The following is a 24,237-nucleotide window of genomic DNA, read 5'->3' on the forward strand; positions in this document are numbered from 1 at the left end:
GAGTCACAGGTCTTAATACTATGATGCAAGGAAGATCAGACTTATGTCAGCAAGCTGTAGAAGAGTAAGAAAAACTTTTATCCATATAATCCCATATTGACTCCAGAATATTGTTAAAAAATTGAAGGGCAGTTATATTCTACAACTAACAGAAAATAATATTAATGAATAATAATATTAGTTAATGCAGTCTAAATGGTGCTCCTCCCACCCCCAATCACCCCAATATATCGTAATCCTCGTTAATCCTTGGAACCTGTGAATGTCACCTTATTTGGAAAATGGTCTTTGTATATGAAGTGATCATCATGGATTATCCAGGTGGGCACAAAATTTAATGTCAAATGTCCTTAAAAAAGAGAGATACACAGAGAAGACGTCACAATGGAGGCAGAGATAAGAGTGATGTGGCCACAAACCAAAGCAGCCAAGGAATGCTGACAGCTACCTAAAAGCTGGAAGAGACAAGGAAGGATTCTTCCCAGAAGCCTCCAAAGGGAGTGGGCCCTGCCAACACCTTGATTTCTGATTTAGGGTCTTCAGACCTGTGAGAAAAAATATTTCTGTTGTTTTAAGTCACTCAGTTTGTGGTAATTTGTTGTAGCAGTCATTGGAAACTTCTCCATCATGACATGCTTAAAACAGAGCAATTCCTCCTTCACAATTTCCTTTAAATGATCTTTATTTAGATATAAACTATATACAATAAAATACACTCATTTTAACTATACCATTAGAAGAGTTTTGACAAATGTATACATTAGTATAAGCAAAGTCACAGTCAAGAAACAAAATTTCCATTATTGCACAAAGGTTCTCTTGTTTCCCTTCCCAGCCAATGACCTTATCTTACTACTGGCTCCAAGCAACCACTGATCTGCTTTCTATTGTTACAGATCAAGCTTGTCTTTTTAACAGTTTCAAATAAATGGAATGATACAGCATTATTTTGTGTCTAGCTTCTTTCTTAGCATGATAGTCTTAAGATTCATCCATGTTGCTGCCTGCATTACCTGTTAGTTTCTTTTTATTGCTGACTAGTATTTCACTGAAGGGATATACTTTATTTGTTCAGCCATTCAACTGTTGAAGGACATTTTCTTCTTCAGACTTTTATGGCTAAGTATAATATGGTATTTTACCAAGAAGCTATGGACACATTTAAAATAAAATGCCACAAGGAAGTAAAGAATAATAGTGTCCCAGAGTTTGAGGAATCTCATTCCTAAAGCTCATTATGGAGAACAAAGGAAATCTGTGGGCATAAACTAGTAAAGAAGCATGTTAAAACATGAAAATCAGGATCTGTTTTTTATCTAAGATGTATGTGGCAGATTTGTGAATGTCCATTCGTTATCACAATCATTTTGAAGCACTTATCTATGTTTGACACTGAGGTAAACACTGTAAAAAATCAGGTATGATTGCTTATCTATGGCCTATCACCTAAGACAGACAACACTGACAACAAACTATCTAGCTAGTGAATAAACGAACATAAGAAGAACTTAAATGCATTGCCCAGGCTGCCTGTAGAAGAAAGCTAAGACTTTCACTGATTTAGGTGACTAGATCAGAAAAAAATCTCATTTTCTCTTTTCTAGGTAATCTGAGAGGAACCTGTAACTATGATATTAGTCATTCTTCATATGACCATTACATTTTCATTTAAAGTCACTGTTTGAATAGCAACTATATTCAAGACTCATCATCTTAAACAAGAGTACCACACTCCTACCCTACAAAACTGTTTTATAAAGAAAATTAGGGAGAGTGGTCTCATTGCTCTCTGATAGATGTTTTTACTTCTTAAGCTCTCCAAGTTCATTTTCTGTTTCTCTTACCACTGACTCTCTGCCTCTGCTGTGTTCATATGCTTGCATATCAGTGCCTATGTGCATATATTATCTTCTCTATCCTTCTATCTCCTCCATTTGAATGACATCTGCCCATCCTTTAAGATTCAACACAAGTATTATTTACTTAATGAAACCTTTTTGGTTGTGAGGTACTCTGTCTACCAAGATAACTTGCATATACCTCTTGTACATACTTATCAAAAAATAGTATATCAAAATTGTTTGCTATAATTCTGTTTACTCACTAGCCTGCAATCTCTTTAGAGACTGGGGCTTTATATTTTTATCTTCAGACTTAACTAGTCCAGCATCTGAAACATGTATGTACTTAAAGAAGAAGTATGTAATGCTCCTTGGATTAATCATAATTTAAATCATAATTGGTCATCATAAAAAGGCTCCGTTTCACAGGCAATCCTTATTGATAAAAATATTCAATAATCATTTAGAACTTTGTAGTAACACTATTACCACTATAGCTACTAATAGGAAAAAGGTAACTCATACTGTATCAAGTGATGTTATAAATAATTCACATCTACTAGTTCATTAATTCTCTCCATTATCTAGGAGATGAGAAAATTGAAACACATAGGGGTTAAGTAATGTACCAAAGTCAGTACATGGTGGAGGTGAGGTTGCTCTTAGAGTACATGTCTTTAACTGCTACACTATACTGCCTCGTAGTGTTTAGGAGCATGGATGGTGAAGTCAAAAGGAAGGATTTGAGCTCCAGCCACACTATTGTTGACTGGTAACGGTAAGTAACTGCTCTAAGCCTCAGTTAATATATCTTTAAAGTCAGTAGACATTTATTGTTTCCCTCCCTGGTATCCATGCCTCCTTCCTCCAATGGTAACTTAAAATTTCCATTTGTTTCCATCTCTCTCCTATATTCCTCAGTTCACGTTCTCCTTTAAGAGTAGAAACTTGACTCAGTCCTTTGTCAATCACATTTCCCTGGCCACAGTAATTGTTCTCAAACTGTTATGATTGAAAATCTCTACATAGCAAGCAATAAATATGGCTTGCTTGTTTCTGCAAGACTGAGAATATGAAGTTAGAGTTGTTATGACCTATTTGTTGTTATTAGAGAACATGAAACTCTCACAACTTATTTGGAGAACCAGGGAAAAATTACTTAACTTCTGAGATTCCTCAAAGGAGCCTAAGTTTCCTCACACATCAAATGGTATAACAGTAGAAAACTACATCCCAGAGCTCCTATAATAAAGAAATAAGATAATCAGTGTAGAGTACTTACACCAATGTCTAGCACAAGGTTATTGCACAAAGTTTTGACGATTATGTTGTTATCATTCATCATCATTACTATTTTCATTTAGTCCTTCCCCTTTAAGGTCCCGAATAATTTAGAATAAATAATTTCTAGTTTAAATTTTGTATTTGCATAAGTAACTGGATTAGGTGACTGAGAAGGCCAAGACAGAATAAGAACTTATGAATCCCATATGTTTATTCTTTTGTAGTATAAGAGGTTTTAAATTCTCTACTTCAACTATCTTATAAGAAAACCCAGTCTGCAATAAGTATGCCAACAGATTTGATTATAATGAAACCAGTTTTGCTAGTTTGCCTGCCAAAGTGAAAAAACTGGGTTCTAGTTTGATAAAGATGCCAGGAAACAAAGAAGTCCCCAAAGAGCCAGTAAGGTAGGACTAACTGAACCTGGAAATTTATAGTAGCTTATTCTCTTAAAACCCTTTCTGCTTTTTGAATAGCACCAATTACAAAGGCAGATTTTGGAGTACTGTTGCTCAAAGAAAAACCACAGTGAAAAGAAGCCTATTAGAGAAACAGTTTATGCTATACTGTAGTCATGGCTTCTGACATTAGAAAACATTTGATATTCTATAAACTTTAGATCACTCACTAACTAGGACCAATAACCCTGAAGTTACTTATGAAAAGCATGCAGCAAAGTAACTAGAACATAGTATGTGTTTCATAAACACTGCATTCTTTTTTTCTATCCCTTCTGTTAATGAATAATTAAATGTTTTAAATTTAAAAGTACACCACTTAAAGAATGTCCCAAAGGTCTTGAAATTGTTAATGATGTTGACTTATTTAACAATTTATATACTGTTCCCTCAGTATATACCAAATGTGTAGTACACCCTGTTAAAAAATATAAAGAGCTCATTTAGATACAAAGCTCCTAAAAATTTCTGGCTATTAAATAAAGATAGAGTTTTTCAATACTTTAATATTTAACATGAGGAAAGGTAAGTTATTGGTACAACTGCCATATCACTGACCACTGTCTTTATAAGGGTCTATTAAAGTCAGTTTCTGTTAATAAATCTTTTGGTAGAATTTTTGATGTATCATCTGCATTTGACACCACAGACAATGATCACTTGTATGCCAAACTACAGAACATAAATATTATCTTGAGGATTTTTTATTTTATTAAGGTATCATTGATACACACTCTTATGAAGGTTTCACAAGAAAAACAATGTGGTTATTACATTCACCCTTATTATCTAGTCCCCCCCATACCCCATTGCAGTCACTGTCCATCGGTGTAGTAAGATGATCTTGAGGCTTTTTCTTAACATTCCTCAAAGGCCTTCAAGAAATATTATCATAAGATTGGGAATAAGCAAAAATGTCCCTCTCTGTCAGGGAAAATATCTGCTTTGAGAATTTGACAAAGAGTTACAAATAGTGCTCCTCTTCTTAGCTTGCATTTAGATGAACTAGGTGTATGTATGTCTCCTGACATTGAACAGACAGGTCCTTTTACATACTGATGACAAGACCCTTCATCCAAAAATAGCTTCAAGAAATTTTGGCCAATTGTTTTTTGAGAGAACTTCTAAATTTAATTATACCAAAACTGAAATAGTTTTGGAGAGCACAGTGACATCCAGATGAATTATTTTAAGGAACACCCTTCAACAAGTTAACTCATTTTGTATCTGGAGGATAGTTTTGCAATTTTGATAAGTTCACTGAGCAGACTTGCTCAAATTTTAAATTTTATGGGGGTTACATTTGGCTTGTGCTATGATAGAGAAGGACATTTGACAATTTCCACTCTCAATTATGTATTCAAACAAAGATAATTTCTCCCATGTTTTACTCTGCTGTTTAACGGGGCTCAAGTCAAGTATTCTTAACTTCGTTCAAGCAATTGATCGGAACCAATCCTACTCTCTGAGGAAAGGACCGCTGATCCTGCCAGCAATTATGACTGCAGCACACATCCATGCAGAGATAAGAGATAAGATCACCCTCCACTCAGTCAAAAATATCTATATTTAAACATTAAAGGAGGATTTATCTATCTTTAATATATAAAGGACTCATACAACTTAATATAAAAAAACCCCCAAACTATGCAATTTAAAACTCAGCAGAGGGCTTGAACATTTTCTTTCAAAGAAGACATACAGATGGTGAACAGGCATATGAAAAGATGTTCAACATCATTAATCATCAGGAAAATGTAAATTAAAACCACAATGAGATATCACCTCACCGGTCATACTGGCTATTATCAAAAGACAAAAAATAACAAGTGTTGGTGAGGATGTAGAGAGAAGGGGACCCTGGCACACTGTTGGGGGGAATGTAAATTGGTGAAACCACTATGGAAAACAGTATGGAGGTAATGGAGGTACCTCAAAAAATTAAAAATAGAACTACCATATGATCCAGCAATTCTATTTCTGGCATTCATCTGAAGAAAATGAAAACATAAATTTCAAGAGATATACACTGCACTACATTCACTGGAGCATTATTTACTATAGCCAAAATATGGAAGCAACCCATGTATTCATCAGTACATGAATAGATATACAAAAAGAATGAAATCTTGCCATTATGACAACATGGATGGACCTAGAGGGTACTATGCTAAGTGAAATAAGATGGAAAGGCAAAAACCACGATTTCATTTCTATGTGGAATCTAAAAAAACAAAACAAAACAAGCTAATAGATACAGCAAAGGGTTGGTTACCAGAGATGGGAGGGTTTGGGGAGGGGGTTGGGTGGGTAAATTAGGTGGGTAAAATGGAGGGGATTAAGAAGTACAAATTTCTAGTTTTAAAGTAAATAAGTCATAGGGATGTAATGTACAGCACTGGGAATATAGTCAGTAACACTGTAGCAACTCTATATGAGGACAGATGGTAACCAGACTTACTGTGGGAATCATTTCATAAGGTATAAAAATATTAAATCATTATTATGTACACCTGAAATAAACAGGATGTTGTACATCAATTATACTTCAATTAAAAAGGTATTATCATCCTCAAAAACATTAGCTCTACTGATTTTCCAAACTATCTCATTTTAGATGACAATTAGGTAGAAATTGTCAAGTCACCTTTTCTGAAGCACAAGCCCCCAGTTTGGTGATTTCTGGTAACTTGTCTACCCAAAAGTTTCACATCTAAATTTTAGGGCCTACAAGCTGGTGAATCTGTTCTAGGTCTTAATATTATTCAAAAACTTTGTTACATGATCACTTTTATCTCACTGGATCAGCTGATCTTCCATGAGAGTTAATCTACTACACAAAAGAGAAAAGTTATATGCTAAGGAGACTGGATGATTTACTGCTAAATAAGCAACATATTCTAACATTTTATTGCTGATATTTTCATGTTGGCTTTGTTTCCTGTGATCTTGGCTGAACACCCTCATTAATTCACAGAGTTCTTTTGTAAATTCCTTAGGATTTTCTACATAAACAACCATATCATCATTGAATAGAAACACACTTCTAATACTTCCTCCCCCTCCTCTCTCACTCATCCTCCTCTACTTCCTCCTCTTCTCCTCCTCATAATCTTAATGCCCTACATTACTTTTTCTTGGCCTATTTCATGCTTTATATAATATATATATATATTTTTATATAATATATGTCTGTTCCTTGCATTTTTATATAACAGCAGCAAACAACTGGAAAATAAAACACAATTTTACCTACCATTTTATCAAAATATAAGATAATTAGGAAGAATTTAAACAAAAAGAGCAAGAATTTTACATTGTAAACTATAAAATATTGCTGAGAGAAATTAGAGAAGACTTAAAATTTGGAAAGAACAACATGTTCATTTCTTGCAACATTGTTAATATGTCATTTACTCCCAAATTGGTCCACAGATGAAATGCAATCCCAATAAGAATACCAACGGACTTTTGACACTGAGAAGCTTATTATAAAATGGAAAATTCAAAGAACTAAGAATAGCTCTAGCAATCTTGAAACAAAAGAACAAAGTTGGAAAACATATTTCCTGACTTCAAGATTTATTATAAAGCTAGAGTAATTAAGACAGTATGTGCTGGCATAAGGACAGAAAAATATATAAGTGAAACAAAATAGAAGGCCAAAGACAGACCTATGCTTACATGGCATTTAATTTTTCAATAAAAGCACCAAAGTAATCCAATAGTAAAAGGGAAGTCTTTAAAACAAATAAAGCTGGAACGACTGGGTATCCACATGGGAAAAAATGAACTTGAACACCATATACAAATATAAAACTGAGAGAGATCAAAGACTCAACATAAGAACTAAAACTATAATGCTTCTTAAAGAAAACATATGAGACTATCTTCTTAACTTGGGAAGATGCAAGGATTCTCAAGAATAAAAAAGCACTAACCTTAAAGAAAAATTTGATGTATTAGAATTCATCACAAATAACTTCTGCTCAAGATACACATTAAAAAAATAAATAGGCAAGACAGACTAGTAAAAAATATTTACAAAAAATATCTAGGAAAGCATATGCAAGAAGAATATAGGGAATATACAAAGAATGTCTACAAATCAGTAGTAAAAAGACAATTTATGTAAAAATGGAACCAATAATTTATGTCATGATGACTGCTCAATAAGCACATGAAAAGCACTCAAAATCTTTAGGTATCATGGAAATATAAATTAAAGCTACAATGAGACTCCACTTTATACTCACTACAATGGCTAAAAGTAGAAGAATGAAAACACCAACTGTTGGCGAGGATATGAAAAGATAAGAACTCTTAGATACTGTTAGTAGGATTGTAAAAAGTACAACACTTTAGAAAAAAGTCTGGTGGTTTCTAATAATATTAAACATACCTACCCTACAAGCCACCAATTCCACTGTTGCACATTTACCCAGGGATATGAAAACATTTGCCTACAAAAAACGATTTACAAGAATATTCACAGGAACTTCAGTTGTAATTCCATGCAAAAACATGGAAATAACCCATAAATTTATAAACAGAAAACTGCTAAACAGACTGTGCCATATGCATAAAATGGAATATGAAACCACACAGGTAACTCTTAGAAACATTACAGTGAATGAAAGAAGCCATACACAAAAAGTACATTACCATGTAATTCTAATTACACAAAGAACCAGAATAAGCAAAATTAACCTATGGTTAAAAAAAATCAGAAAAGTAGTTGCTTCTGGCAGTTGGGGTAGAGTGGGTGGCAAAGATTTACTGAGAAAGAGCAGGAGGAAAATGTCTAGGTTGATGGTGGTAATCTAACCTTGATGTATATTGGGTTACAAAGGTATATATTTTTACTAAAATTCATCATATGATACACAAGTTTTTGTACTTCACTATGAAAACATAAACACATTAATTTTAGTTAAGGATATGTATGCTAACAGACATAGGGATGAAGTACACTCATATTGGCAACTTACTTTGAAATGCATTAAAAATAGTAAGATGCGCTAATGAGCAGAGTGGGATGGACAGATATGTGATAAAGCAAAAGCTGGCAAAATATTAGTTATAAAGTATATGTATATTGTACAATTCTTTCAACTTTGCTATGTTTGAATTTTTTATAGTAAAGTGCTAGTCAAGAAAAAATTTAAATTGACATAAAGACATTTTCAGATGACCAAAACTCATAAGAACTTGTCCACATCTAGACATACCACTAAAAGAAATTTTAAAGGAAGTTTTTTTGGCTGAGAAAAATGATACCAGATGGAAACCTGAATCAAAACAAAGGAATAAAGAGCTCAGGAAATGGTAAATATATAGTTAAATGCAAAATAATTTTTTCCTTATTTCTCAAAGTCTTTAAAAATTGTTGAAAGCAAAAACCAATAACAATGTATGGTGAGATTACTATACATGTAAAAGTACATACAAATTGTAAAGTGAATGATACAGTACCCAAAGGATAGGAGGGTAAATAGAAGTATGCTGTTATAAAAGTTCTGCATTATATGTGAATTGGTATAATACTAATTCGTGGAAGACTGTGATAAATTAAGGGTTCATACTGTAATCACAAGTCACTAATATATATATATATATATATATATATATATATACATATATATATATATATTTAAAACTCAAAAGAAAATAAAACAATTTAAAAACCCTCCTGAATCCACGTGCTTGTTTAATTATAGTTTTCTATGTGTTGACACCTTATAATGTATTAACTTAGTAGTTTCTGCTTTTCAAACATTTTCCAACAGGAAATTGTAAAGTTAATTTCATTACTACTTCATCCCTTTTGTCTTTTAGGGTGTAGACAATACCACAATATAAAACTCAGGGTTCCCCTGAAGTCATTACAACTCCTAAACACAAATCTCCTACCTGAGTTAGTTTACTCATGTTCTTACATACTAAGGGAATTGATTTAATAGGAGGCAAAATGAGTAAACGAAAAAAATGCTGTGACAGTTGACCATTGCACTGATGATTTTTTTAAACAGCAAATTTTCACAGCATAAACTCATGATTCTCAGATCATTCTACTAAAAAAATTAGTCTTTGAAAGTATGTAATTTCTCATCTCACTAGTAAAATTAGGATATGCAAAAATTTCACCTTTCCAATGTGTTAAAATAAGTGAACAAATTTTAAAAGTTAAAAACCCAGTACTTCTCATTCCTTTTTGCAAGAGCTCAATCCATTTAAAGTATAGAAGAAATATTATCTTCCCCCACCAAACTTTTTACATCATATAATTGAAAATTGACTGCCTATTGGGCAAATTCAGCCCATTATTTTTGTTTGTTTGGATCATAGTGTTTGAAACATTTTAATTATTTGAAAATGTTTAAGATTCAGAGATTTCACAAAAAAATCCAGATCCTGAGTTCTTTTGAAAATTTGAAAGAGATGGTAACACCAGGACACATTTTTACATGGCAACAAATGGGCTGGAGCTGAGTATTAGCTTCCTCTTTTCAGTGGATTACCTGCTTTCCAGTTTAATCCATTTTCGGCTCAGTATGTTTAACATACTTAAATTAACTGCCTGAGCTCAAATGAGTTTATAGTCTCCACATATATTCCCCATTCTAAACCCTGGCTCCTCTTCTTTCTGTCTTGCCAATGGGTTTCAGCCCCAGACAAGTTCACTATGGATTCAATGAGACCAAAGAATGACAATGGAATGCTCTTGGGGCGAAAGAGTTATACCCAACTTTATTCCCATGGTGGCAGGTCAATCACTAAAATCCTGTCCACTCAGAGCAAGTCTGCATGCAGCAAGCCAGTCTCTGTCTCTGGGCCTTTCTATCCCCCCAGCCATCTCAGTCTCTGTCCTCAGCGTTGTCACCACTCCAGCCTCTGCTCTGTTCTCCTGCAGCTCTGCAGCCGAGTCGCCCAGAGCATCAGGTGGAGCTCTTTCTATAGAGTCAATATTGCCCACACGTGTGTAATGAGCTAGCCAATCAAGGCCAGGTGAGAATCCTGGCCACAGGAACTTTCACTTTATCCACACTCACACTTGTCCTTACTCTTACATGTGCTCTTTCACCTTCCCTCCCTCATTCTCTCCGTCTTCTCCTGCTTTCCTGTAATCTCTCTAAAAATAGTACAGTTGATATTTAACTAAAAATTTCAACTGAGGATGCAGTAGGCTAAAAAAAAGTGTCTAAATTGAAAATAACAGATTGGTCAACATTCTATATCAACATATTTACATGTTCACTGACCAACATTTTTGGACATGGATAGTGAAGGAGTTCCCTCTCTCCAGTAAGAATCTTTTTTTAATAAACACAGGGTTTATTTTATTCTTGACTATTATTCTGGAAAATAGCATATAATAAAGCTTGAATTTAAACTTTATTACATTTTGATTTTTTTTCCCTAAAGAAAACTGCCAACTTGAGTGACTCAGTATGGGGAAGTTGGGGTTCCTATGGCCAGGATCCTCACTGAACTTAAACCACTTGATGATATAACTAGCCTGTTGCTAGGCTACTGCTTCCATACCCGTAGGCAATAAGCTATTATTGCACTATATAGAGCTCGGCCCAGTGCTCTGCGCAGAGGCAGAGACGCTAGTGCTCGACCTACCACCAGGAGAACAAGCTGGGGAATAAACCCTTTCACCTCAAGAACGTTCTACTGTCATTCTTTTGGTTGCACTGAATCCATAGTGAACTTGCCCAGGCCTGAAACCCATTGGCAAGACACCTCCTCAAGAAAGAATCTCATCAGTTTCAAAACGTGCACATTTCCCGAAAGTCCCTATTTGCTTGATTGGCCTGTATGGGCTCCTGGTAAATGTGCTCTTGGAATGTTCTAAATGAACATTTGCCCATTTGAGGCCTTGAACCACTGTAACTTGTCTAGATAGTCTGTGCGAACAATGTCGTTAGTGTTGAACAACTGATTTCCTTCTGGGAGGACTGGAGCATCAGCAACTACAGTCAGTCCCACAGGCATTATGTACTTCAGTGACCAACCCCAATAAAAACCCTCCACTTCTAGGCTCAGGCAAACTTCTCTAATAAACACTTGCACAAACTGTCATATTTTGTTGTTGAAGGAATCAGTGCATCCTCTACAACTCTCCCAGTAGAGGACTCTGGAAAGTTTATGCCTGGCTTCTTCCATACCTTGCTTATTGTTTTCTCTTTATTGATTTTGTTTTGTATCCTTCTGATGTAATAAAATAAGTTTAATGTATCTATGAGTGTAATGACTTATGAGTCCTGTAAGTGCTTCTAGTGAGTCACTGGAACTCAAGAGGGTTCTTGGTGATCCCTGACACACCAGTTTCCACCACCTCTGCCACAGTAACTTACTAATACAAAAGAAAACACCAAATATCACACCTCTATAAGACCAAAAAATGTTCCCAAATTTTTACTAACCAAATTGTGACAGGCAGAATTCAAAGATAGTTCCCAAGATCCCTGTTTCCTGATGTACATCTTGCAGAATCCTCAAGACTATAATTATAATGGATTTTATTCCTATGGTCATGTTATGTTACATGGCATAATTGACTTTAAGAAAGGGGGATTATCCGAGATGGCCTGACCATATCACCTTTTGAGTCCTTGAGATCTGGCTCCATCGGTTAGAGACAGAAAATAAGAGAGACTTCAGGCTTAAGACAAATGTGATATAAGGGAGATTAAACAGTGTTGGTTTTGGAGATAAAAAGGGCACATGATAAGGAATGCAGATGGCCTCTAGGAGCTGACAAAAGTCCCTGACTAAAGGAAATAGGGAACCCAGTCCTACATACAAATTGCAAGGAAATGATTTCTGCCAACAATGTGAATGAACTTAGAAGTAGGTTCTTCCCCAAAGCCACATGGAAATCAACAATTTGTTTCCTCTAATCATTCTATTTTTTAAAATTATTTCCAAGAAAATAATAAACAAATTACTAAGACAACATTTGCATCAAACTTTTCCCCAAATACATTTGTTTAGGAAATAAAATTATGTACATGTTTAAAAGGAAGGTAATAGGGAAATAGAATTCAAATTGCATGACTAAACTGAAAATATAATTAGTTCATTCAACAGTTAATTTATGCCTATTAACTATATGCACATTCTTATGTGGAGACTGAAAAATGAAAAATGATAGTAAATGTATAGGGGAAATAGAAGTTCACGGCCAGGATCCTTTACCTGATCCAAATCTACCTGCCCACTGTGCATGTGCAATGATGTAATACTTAGCCTACTGCACAGGTGCATGTTTGCACACGTGTTGGCAATGAACCATTATTGCCTATGTTGCTATAGAAAGAGCTCCACCCAGTGCTCACTGCAAAGCCTGGAGCGGAGGCAGAGACACAGATGGACTTGCTGCATGCAGACTTGCTGGATGTAGATGTGATTCTAGCACTTGATCTGCCAGGAGAAAAAAGCTTGGTATAAGACCTTTTCACCCTGAAAGTTCCATTGTCATGATGCAGTCGCAGCGAATTCAGAGTGAACTTGCCCAGAGCTGGGAACCCCCCCTCCAGCCTGGAGCTACAGCATGTCAAAAAATGTATAGTTAATTAGGGAAGGTATTCCTTAATGCTACAATTTCAGGGAAACAATTATAAGCTGTAAGGGGAAAGGTACCTTACAACTAGAGAGATACAATGTAATAAAGGGATCTGGAGGAGGCAAATACAATTTTTGCTTGGTTCACTGGTATGGTATACAGGAGAAAGAGGAAGTGCTATAACACATTGTGCCAAAGATTGGAGATAACACCTTTGGGCAAAAAGATGGTGTGGGTAAGTTGAGATTCCTATGGCCAGGATCCTCACTGAACTTAAACCACCTGATGATGTAACTGGCCTGTTGCTAGGCTACTGCTTCCATACCTTTAGGGAATAAGCTATTATTGTACTATATAGAGAGCTTGGCCCAGTGCTCTGGGTGGAGGCAGAGACGCTAGTGTTCGACCTACTGCCAGAAGAACAAGCCGGGTAATAAACCCTTTCACCCCAAAGAAACGTTCAACTGTCATTTCTTTGGTCACTGAATGCATAGTGAACTTGCTGTGGGCTGAAACCCATTGGCAAGACAGATGGTTCTGGCACTCAATCTCCTTGACTATAGATTGGTAACAATAAAAACAACTTGCACAATTTAGACACTATTTGAGAATAATTTAGAGAGATTGAAGTCAGACCCTATGACTATAAAATGCATTTTCTTTATAAACATAAAAAAAGGAAAGCCACCAATTTGTCTTTGAGTGGGAGATGGACTGATCTTCAAAAATATTAATAGAGCAGCAGAAAATAGGAGTGGTATATGGAAAGATTAAAGGAAGGCAGACCTTTTAGGAGAACGCTGCAGTGCAATAGTTGAATTGTTTGTTAATGAAGGCCAGTACTAAGGAATGTAGAGGACAGGAGACATGTGAGAAATATCACCAAGGCTGTATTAATGATACTTGACCACTATAGGACATAGGGTACAAGAGAAGGGGAAAGCAAAAGATAGCTGCAAGATTCCAAGCCTGAGTGAAAAGCATCTGTGGGTATTATTTTATGTCTTTAAATAAATCAAGTAAGATAGGGAAAAAATATACATCAGTTATATAAATCTCTGTTACTTGACTACACTGTAATAATTTTAAATGTATTTTGAAACTATGACCCTGCAAGCAAAAAAATATATGAAAGCCTCAACTCCCACCATTAGGTTATATTCTAAAATAAGAATATCTATTTCTGATGTCTGTGACCTGTGGGTCATTATCCAACTGGGGACCACATTCTAGAATGTGTCCAAAATGCTTTGGAATATCTAATTCAGTGAGTAGGCAATCTTTTAATAGAGGCAAATAAAACTTATTCATCCGAGTGGTCAGATTATGTTTTCCATCAAGCTAGTGAACAGCTGCATACGTAGCCTGCTTCCCATCAAAGCCTCCATGTATAAGCACATATAACCTCTGCTATGCTGATGGTTCTCTGGTAAATTTTCAAAAGCATAAAGACAAAAACATATGACAAACATTTTATTAAAGTGACATGCCCGCACTACTTACCCTGCCTTCACTTGAAAATGTAAGGATAATGCAGAACTTTACAGCAAGTGCCAAAACTCTGCTGAATATCTGTCTATGAACTATACTTGCTGACACTTTTTATAGATTAAGCAAAAGTACATGCTCTGAATAACACTAACACAAAAGAGAAATACTTGCCAAATATCTCCTAGACTTAAAAGGCGAGCTGTTTCTTCATGCTTGCTTTAACAGTGATGAAGGTATATCTCTTTTAACATTCTCTAGAAAATATTTCAGAAAGGAATTGGGAGTTCAATTTCTCCACTTTTCAGTATCTTGAATCTCGCTTTAGGGTAGCAACTAAATAGATTCACACGTACCAAATATTAGGTGACTTCAAACAAATCTTTTAAACACACTGTACTTTTTTTCTTGAACCTTAGTGGTTCTAAGAGTTTAATTCCAAGCTTCTATGTCCAAAAAATAATTTTCATCATTTAACTGAAGCTGGAGAAAAATACTGGCAAGAGTGAACTCTGGCACAAGTAACATATCAAAGCACCTGAAAAAAGAGCAGCATGCTCCAAAAAGTTAATTTCTCATATTTAAGCCTGAATGGACTCTAAAGAAAATAGTGAGGAGTTTTCTCTTTCAAACAAGATGAGCAAACTATTCATACAAATAACATTCCTTTACAGAGAACTGACTAACTAGATGATACTTCCAGGTCATAGCACAAAATTATTTTCTGTTTGGGGAATGTGAATTTTCAAAAGGGGTTTTATACCATTAAAATTATTTAAAAAAAGAGAATGCTTGATTTTCTAGTGGGATCTGAAACCTCAAGATAGTCTTGAATTGCATGTATTTGTAACATTAATTACTACCATAAAGTTTTAGTACAAAACTACTGTAAAGTTTTGCTTATTCAATTATGTTAAATTTGTTGTGAAAATAATAAATTGATACAACTCTTCTCTAAGTTTCTAGTTCTCATTTCTCTACTCCCTGTCCCATCAATTTTACAAAAGATTTAAAATTGTCTTCAAAACAGAAATCTAGTAAGATGCATGCCTTGAATGATGTTTAAGTTTAGACAGTCAACTTCAAAAAACTACCAGACAACCCACAGCTTACAGTTTTGCAAGTTAGAAACAGATGGGTAAGTAAAAATCCTGGGTCTCAAGTTGCAACCCCCATCCAAACAGATTTCCTGTTTATTTTGTATCAGCCTTTTTACAGGTGCAGGGTGCTTACTCTGGGCAGCTGGCGAAAGAACTGATTTATAAGCCATAAGAATGTCTTCTCACTTTCCATAAACAGGTTATAGAATTAATTAGAATTGCAGCAGGTCCACTCTGTACATGAAAGCTGCTCTGCTATTGGAGACTAATGTAATCCAAATATGTGGAAAGTCAAAAATAATTTTCAACAAAGCTAATTTAGATGGCAGGATCAGATAACAACTTAGAACTGAACGTGACAGAACCATTCCTACTCAAAGGCAGTAAATGCTGCAGGCTGTATCTCAAAAAGAACAAGGAAAATATTGAATGTTAGTCTATTACCAGAATGATTTTTAAAATGGTAGTTTATTTGCAAAAATGTTTAAATATATCTTACTTGAAGAAATTAGATTCATAAAAGCTATTGTATAATCTATTTTAAATAAATGAAAGACTATTAGAAAATCTAAATGGCATGACAGACAATATGAAATTTGCATTTAATCATATTCATGTTTATCTACATATTCAAAGAATATGCTTTCATCTATAAAATTTTATCCTCATGAAGACATATACAAAGGCATTGAGGAAAGGTGTTTTTTTTACACTTTTATAGTGTTGAAACTACTGGTGTTCATTGCTATGAGATCTATCATCTGTAAAGCAAGGATAAAGTATGATAAACACAAAAAAGTAAAACTTCATGAGCTAATGGATTTAATCTTATTGGCAAAGCAATACTGATTATATCCTTACATAGTACAATTAAAAGTGAAAAAAAATAAAAGGATAGAACTGAGGTAAAAATGCTATAAATGGAAATTTGTCTTCTTAGTTACTAACTTCTCTCTCCTGCCTCAATTCTTTTAGTAAGTAAAGGAAGGACATGGGCAGAGAGGGTAATAGGGAGATCAGAAGGAACATTCTATAGTTACTACCATACTGCTGACCACAGCACTACTCTCGCTGTGGCTTAGAGAGTCCTTTGGAAGGGCTGAGAGCATAAGACCACGAGTAACATCAGTTTTCAGGAGAGCAATTCTGAGTAGAGCATAGCTATGCCTGTGAAGACTATGCCACCTCTGGATACTTAATATTCTACCTTCTTTCATAGTGTATAAAGATGCCTTCCTTTCACCTGTCCCAAGTATCCTAATGAATATTGAATAATTTTAAAAACTTCGTTATTTTTTGGTTAGCATTAATGTTGGTTTAGTAATTCACCTTTTTTTTTTTTGAGAGGGCATCTCTCATATTTATTGATCATATGGTTGTTAACAACAATAAAATTCTGTATAGGGGACTCAATGCACAATCATTAATCAACCCCAAGCCTAATTCTCAACAGTCTCCAATCTTCTGAAGCATAACGAACAAGTTCTTACATGGTGAACAAGTTCTTACATAGTGAATAAGTTCTTACATTCACCTTTTTTTTAAGTACTTGTATGATCCCTCATAATTCATGATAACCATTCTCTAAGATGATCCCCAGTGACCCGACTCCTGGGATTGCTGTGTAGTTCCCTGTAACACTGAATAGGGCTAATGGCTGACCATTCTGCAATGGTCAGAAATGACAGTTTGGGCTCCTGAGGCTAGCTCCTAAAAGGCACTGTAGTCTCCACTTCTCCTTTTTTCGCTCTTAGATTGCTCACTCTTAAGAGAAGCCAACCACCATTTTGTGAGGATAGTGAAGAGTCCAGTGGAAAGGCTGTCAAGGTGGGGAGGAACTAAAAGCCTACTGTCAAGAACTGGCACCAAATAAATGAGTTTTCTTAGAACAGATCATCAAGCTCCTCAAGCTTTCAGATTACTACAGACCCAGCTGAAATATTGCTTGCAACCTCTTAAGATCTTGTGCTAAAACCACCCAGGTAATCCAATCTTGAATTCCTGACTCAGAGAAATTTTATGAAATGACAAATGTTTATTGTTGTTTTAAGCCACTTACATGCTGAGGCAATTTGTTAAGCAACATTACCCAACCCATAATATTTCATAGGTGAAACACACACATTGTAAGTGCATATTTTAATGAATCTCAACAAGTTTTGTAAGAACATGCACCATGTAAGTAATATCCTGACTAATATGTAAAAAATTCCATTACCCCAAATAGTTCCCTCAAGGCTATCTTGAATCAGTTCTTATATTACTCCCTCTCCCAACCAGACTCAAGCACTGTTTTTATGTCTATCACTACAGAGGAGTTTTGATTGTTCCAAAATTCACATAAGTAGAAGAATATAACCTTTTGTCTGGCTTCTTTTGCTCAGCATGATATTTTTAAGGCTCATCATGTTGTGTTTATCAATAGTTCACTCCTTTTGTTGTTAATATGCTATGACTTGTTTATCCATTCTCCCTCTGATGGACATCTGCGTTCTTCCCAGTTTGGAGGTACTGTGAATAGTATTTCTGGGAACATCCTCATGCAAATATTGTGGTGAACGCGTATCTTTTCCTTTTTCTTGGTTAAATAGTAAGGCAGGGCTGGGACTAGAATGAAGCAAATGAGTGATGTAGGGCACAAAATTTCAGGAGTGGGGCTGCTGGTTCATAAAACATGTTTCTATAATTATTTGTCTTTTATATTATAGTGCTAAAATTTTACACAGATTTGTCATGGGTTCTTCTGTCAAGAAATCTCCCATTTAAATAAAGGACAACAGCAGGTTAATGTATTACTAATGTCTTCTAGAATGATCACTAGATCAAGTAAAACTGTTTTGCAAATAAGGAAAATGATTAATAGATTTGTTCTAGCTTCCTAGATAGCTAGTGGCTTTTTCATTATTCACACAGCATTGTAAATATGAATTTAACCCAGGCTCAGTTAAAATTCCTAGATAAAGATGTGGCTACAATTGGTTTTAAATTTTAATAATTAGCTTTCACAGAGAATTTTTTTTTTAACATCAGTGACCTGTAAAGTATAAACTGGTGAACAAAGAATAATATGTTCTTTGAAAAATATCTGTAACTTGCAAAAGTTAGAATTTAAAAAGATAGTTACTAAATGAAGTTAAGGTATTTCTAATATACAGAAAAGTTACTTTTATTACCTATGGTCAGGTTAGACTTTTCTAAAGAAGCAAGTAAGGCAATGGTATACTTGATAGCTGCATCTTTCATTCCAGAGGTGACTTAAAATCAAATCACTTAAAGTATCAAAGAAAGTATTTTCTTCAATTTTTTTTACTTCTAGTAAATTAGTACCATTTAGTAAGATCCAATTTTTTTCCACCCTTGAAAAATATTTATTTTCATCTAGAACATAGCAGTGATTGAAAAGTACTGACTGAGAATATTTCTTTAAACTAGGATGGATAACTATAATCCAAAAAGACTCATGGCAAGCATTTTTCCTTTGTTTAGTACAGCTTTATTTATTAAAAGAATATTTTTCATGATTTTAAGATAATTTCAGAAAATCTGTGAAGCTCATTTAATAGTATATTCATAATAAAGTATAAACCACATTGTTTTTACCTATACCTGAGATAGAAAGTAAATTTATTGAGTCATTGAAATAAGTGAATTTAAACTGTATCATGAGATTCCACAGCCAAGTCATGATTATTACTTCTTTCTATTCTTCAACATGGCCTTCACTTAACACAGTTCTCCGTATCCCTATATATTACAGTATCCTGTAAGAAGTTTCCATGTAATTCTCTCAGGAAAATACTCTTAATCTCAGCTAGAGAAATGCTTAGCACTACAAATACTTCAAATTTTCATACATACCCTCTTTAAGATTTTTCTTTGTCAATACTTTGGAGAATACCTACCTCACAAAAACTGAACACTGACAATGTCAAAAAGTTGAATTAAATTTCCTAAAATTAAAATTTGCACCTGGATTTTATCATTAAACAAGTAACAGAGGAAACTAAAACCCTGTGGTTTCTAGTTAAAATGCCTTGTTTGCCAATTTCTGCTTTTCATTTAATTGTCCTGATATTACACAGTACCTCACAGGTTTCCTTTCTCGAAGCAAGTCTTCTAGACTCCGTTCACAGTGTTCAGCCACCACCACCAGTCTCTCTGAGTAAAACAGAGCAAATCCAGTTTATCTGATTAACACAATGTTTTAATAACAAAATAATATACCTCACTAAAGATATTAACATATAGTACAAATGATATTATACAAGAGCTTTTCAAACTCTGTATTTACTAGACAATTACCAAATATATATAATAATAAGGATAGAGGTATAATAAAACAATGCATTTAATAACAATTCCTTTTCATCTTGTGATTTTCTCCAGAGTTTCTCCTAGGCACATCAGGAAAAACAGATGGAAAGGTTTACCTTAAGAAAAAAGCAGCAATCCTTCTTCTGACAAAGACTAGGAGGAGGTAAAGCTCGGATGAAGATACAAATTTCGAAGTGATGGGGAAACTGGGAGCTAAGGACAAATTATCTTGACAATTTAATTAAACACAAAGTCTTTGAAATTGAGTTCAGAAATTTGAGAAAAGTAAAAATGTTTTGAATCATGGCTATGGAGAAAGAACAGAAAATTGACTTGGGACTGTAAGATCATGGAGCCTGCTGAGATTAAATCATGATATAAAATTTTGGTGGGCATAATCAACAGTATGATGTAATTTTTATTTTCTAACAGATTCTAATTCTAATGGTACCACTATTCTACCAGCTGCTCCCACGAGAAAGAGTAATCTGCCTCTCTCAAATCTAAACAAAAAGCCCTATTTCTAACTCCCAAGTGTTTTCAAGAATCTGTACAGTTTGCTCTATCTGCCATAATCTGGGTCCAAGCCAGCACCCTCTCTTATTAAATTACTGCAATGATCTCTTACCTGATCTTCCCACATTAAATTCTTATTATCCTCCAACATATTTTCATACTAAAGTCTACGTGATAAAATAACAATAAAAAATCTGAATATGCAACTCCCTCTCTAGCTCCATTTTTGTTATTTTATCTCTAGCTCACCAACTTCCAGTCACCCTGGACATCCTTCCTCCATCTTGCCTTAAGGCATTAGCACATTGGTTCCTATTGCCGAAATGATCTTCCCCACTTCTTACTTCCAGTTAATTCCTATCATGAAACACAGCAGTTAAGAGCACAGGGTTTAAATCACAGGTTTACTACTCATTAGCTATGTGACCTTGGGGAAGTTTGCTAACCTTTCTATGTCATGGTCTTCTCTTCTATAAAATGAGGAAAACACCACCACTTACCTCATAGAGCTGTTGTGAGGTTGAAATGAGTTAATATATAAGGATCTAGAATAGTGCCTGGCATGTAGCAATCACTATCTAAGTGTTAGCTATTATTATTATTCATTCCTCAGTTAAATGTGACTTCCTCAGGGAACACTTCTCTGTTCCCCAAATCAATTTGCTCCTCCTATATTTTATTATATTGCTCCTCCTATAATCTGTGCTACCCTGTACTTCTCCTTTGTAACACTTCAACTTTGAGGGTTTATACACATTTTTATTTAATCTTTGTTCCCCACTAGATAACATGTTCATGATGACAGGAAAATGTTAGTCTTGTTCAAAATGTATCATCACTGTCTAGAATGGCACCTCAAACATATGTGTCTAATATAAAAATTCTTGTTCAATGAATAAACAAAGGCATTGTATAGTCATTAGAAATGAATATAGGTTTGATATGATGACTGTCATTAACAAAATAGAGTTCTGTCCTGTGTAGAAAATTATATGCCTGCTGTAAACTAGGCATAATAATACCTTAACAGTGATGTTAATATAAAAAAAAATCAGAACTTGTTAAAATGTACATGCTCTATTAATTAGTAATTTTAAATTGGATGCTGTCTCCATATCTATGAGAGATTTCCAAAGTTTGGGACTAGCCTAAAATTTGTCAGGCTTAAAATGATTTAGGAAAAAAAACTTCATTTGTCAGGCTTCTTCTGGAAACTCTTCAAAATACCATAAACTAGAGTTTGCCAAAGTTTCAGGATGCTAAGGAACTTTGAAGCAATATTTTAATACAGCAGAGCCCTAATACTTGACAGAATATCAAAGTTTCTCCCAGAGGTAACGGAATGTATACCAAAACAATGTTTCCAATATGAACCAGTGTTTTCAAGAAATCTTTGGAGAGTCTTCATCCTGAAACTTTGGACCACTATTTGAAAATAACTTCTCTTTGTTATTAAAACAATACAGTTTCAGAGAATAAAACGTTGACAGAAATATTTAGGAATCATAACGTGCCAAATATAAGTCAGCAATGTAGTGGCATTATTTATAACAAACAAATGTGACACTAAGATGAACTTTAAAGAGTAGAACATACAAGAGCTGTGAAATTATCTTTCGTCTAATAAATATTTAATGAATGTCAAGTATCACTGTAGCACATACATAGCCTGAACTGCATTTTTTAGTCAATGCTAAAAAACTGAAAAGACTACAATATTACCCAAAAAGATAATAAATGAGTTGATTAGGAGAAGGACTGAATGATGGATTTAAAAAAACTTTTTTAACTTAGAGAAAGCAAGAGATAAATTGTAAATGTGCTATGATAATATAAAAGGTTATTAGAATACAGTTACTGCATCATTTGTTAGTTATTCACAGTAAAAACTGAGACTAGAACACTTTTTAAATATATCTAAACAAATTTCTATACAGTAAAACTGACCAAGAAAAAATTCTGTGCTTAAAAACAGTATTGTTACTAGGACACTGTGACCTAGTAATTAACATGGCTAGACTATAATCTCCAGTTATTCAATCTAGAAGTTATCCTGAAGATATTTTATAAATGATTTATGTAATCAGCTTATTTTAAGTAAGAAAGATTATCCTAGATAATCTGGGTGATCCTGATCCAATCAGTTGTAAAGGCCTTAATAAGAACAGAATTGAGGCTTCTCTGAAGAAATTCTGCTCATGGATTGCAGCTTCAGCTCTTGTCCAAGAGTCCAGCTTGTCCTTCTTTTTAGGCGACCCTATGAATTTCAGACTTGCCTACCCAGCTCCCACAATCACTTAAGCCAATTCCTAGCAATTAATCTCTATTGCTTAGGTTTCTCTGATGGAACTTTGAACTCAAAAAGACACTTAGGCTGAAGTGCGTATGTAGTTAGAGATACAGAATAAATTATCTGATAGGTCCTTAACAATTCTAGTATTCTCTACCTGAATCTCAAATCTATTAGTTAAAATAATTTTGTTTTTGATTCACTAACAATCACCAAAAGATTTCTGGGTTATTAATATCAAATAGAATGGGCTGCTTTACCATTTATAATCCTCACTGTGCTTCTAAACACTGCTAAGATTTTAAGCTCAAAAGAAAAAGATTTGTTAACTTAAATAGTTTCATGTTTTATTGGCCTTTTTTCTGTAAAGATATTTTCAACTTTTAATAAACCAAGTTCTCAAATTCTAATACAATGTCCACAATTCTTGAGATTAACTACCTCATCCTGCTAAGTTAGCAAGAAAGTAACATCATCTTGAACCCCTTTTGAATGACCTATAGAAACCAGTGAAATCCTGACTTCTGAGATAACCTAATGTGTGAAAACATAATGTTACTAAAATAGACCACATGTCACACCTAACTCCAAGTAAGAAGGGGAAGTGGGTATCTAGCAGGTTAACAATGATGAGATGTGAGATACCTGTATAGGAAGAATAAAGGGTAAAAATGAACCAAAATAAAAATTCTTTGAGGAGATAATTAAGTGGAGTCCAAACCCAAACCATGTGGTGTTACATCATTGAGAAATGTGCATTGTTCACAAGGAAAACTGTTGAGTAGAACCTCTCAAATGTCTCAAATTAAATGCAACTGAAATAACTGTGATGCTTTGGAACAAACAGACCTTTACATAAACCCGTATTCTAATTCAGTTATTTATTCCTTATGCATACAACTTTTCAGAACAGTGAACATTGCCAATACAAACAAGATAATCAAATTCCTAACCTTTTGACAATCACTGATATTTTCATCCAAGGCAGTCAAACTTAAAATATATGAAGTTATACATATCCATGACCTATGTTACCCTAGAAGAGAGGGATGCTTAGATTAAGGAGCAGGGCAAACAGGAGAAGCAGAGTAACTAGTACTATGGTGGACAGGACTAAAGGGACAATCCAGATTATTTAGCTGGCTTCAACCCTAACAGACTTTAACTGTGTCTAAAGGGATCAATTTCTGACCAATTTTACCTGACATTAATAACTAAAAGGAAGATTCCTACACAGTTAGCAATAATGTTCTCCAGAGGGATTATGCCTTCAGGTTTTTCTTAGTTCAGTGCTTACAGGGGCTTATTGAGGTAGAAGGAGGAAAAAGAGCTCAAGAAACATCTAGGACTATTCAATCAATTATCCTGAGGA

General features: G+C 34.5%; 1 protein-coding gene across 7 annotated transcripts in view; it reads right to left on the reverse strand.

Moving 5' to 3' along the window:
- TBCK (TBC1 domain containing kinase) overlaps positions 1-24,237 on the reverse strand; it is a 223,602-nt gene that overhangs the window by 186,935 nt on the left and 12,430 nt on the right. For all 7 annotated transcript variants that reach the window (XM_057502508.1, XM_057502510.1, XM_057502506.1 and 4 more), the window contains one exon: positions 19,831-19,903. In XM_057502508.1, the coding sequence (XP_057358491.1) occupies positions 19,831-19,903 (73 nt within the window). Of the gene's footprint in view, positions 1-19,830; positions 19,904-24,237 lie in introns of those variants that run through there.

Source organism: Manis pentadactyla, chromosome 5 (genome assembly GCF_030020395.1).
Source record: "Manis pentadactyla isolate mManPen7 chromosome 5, mManPen7.hap1, whole genome shotgun sequence".
NCBI lineage: Eukaryota > Metazoa > Chordata > Mammalia > Pholidota > Manidae > Manis > Manis pentadactyla.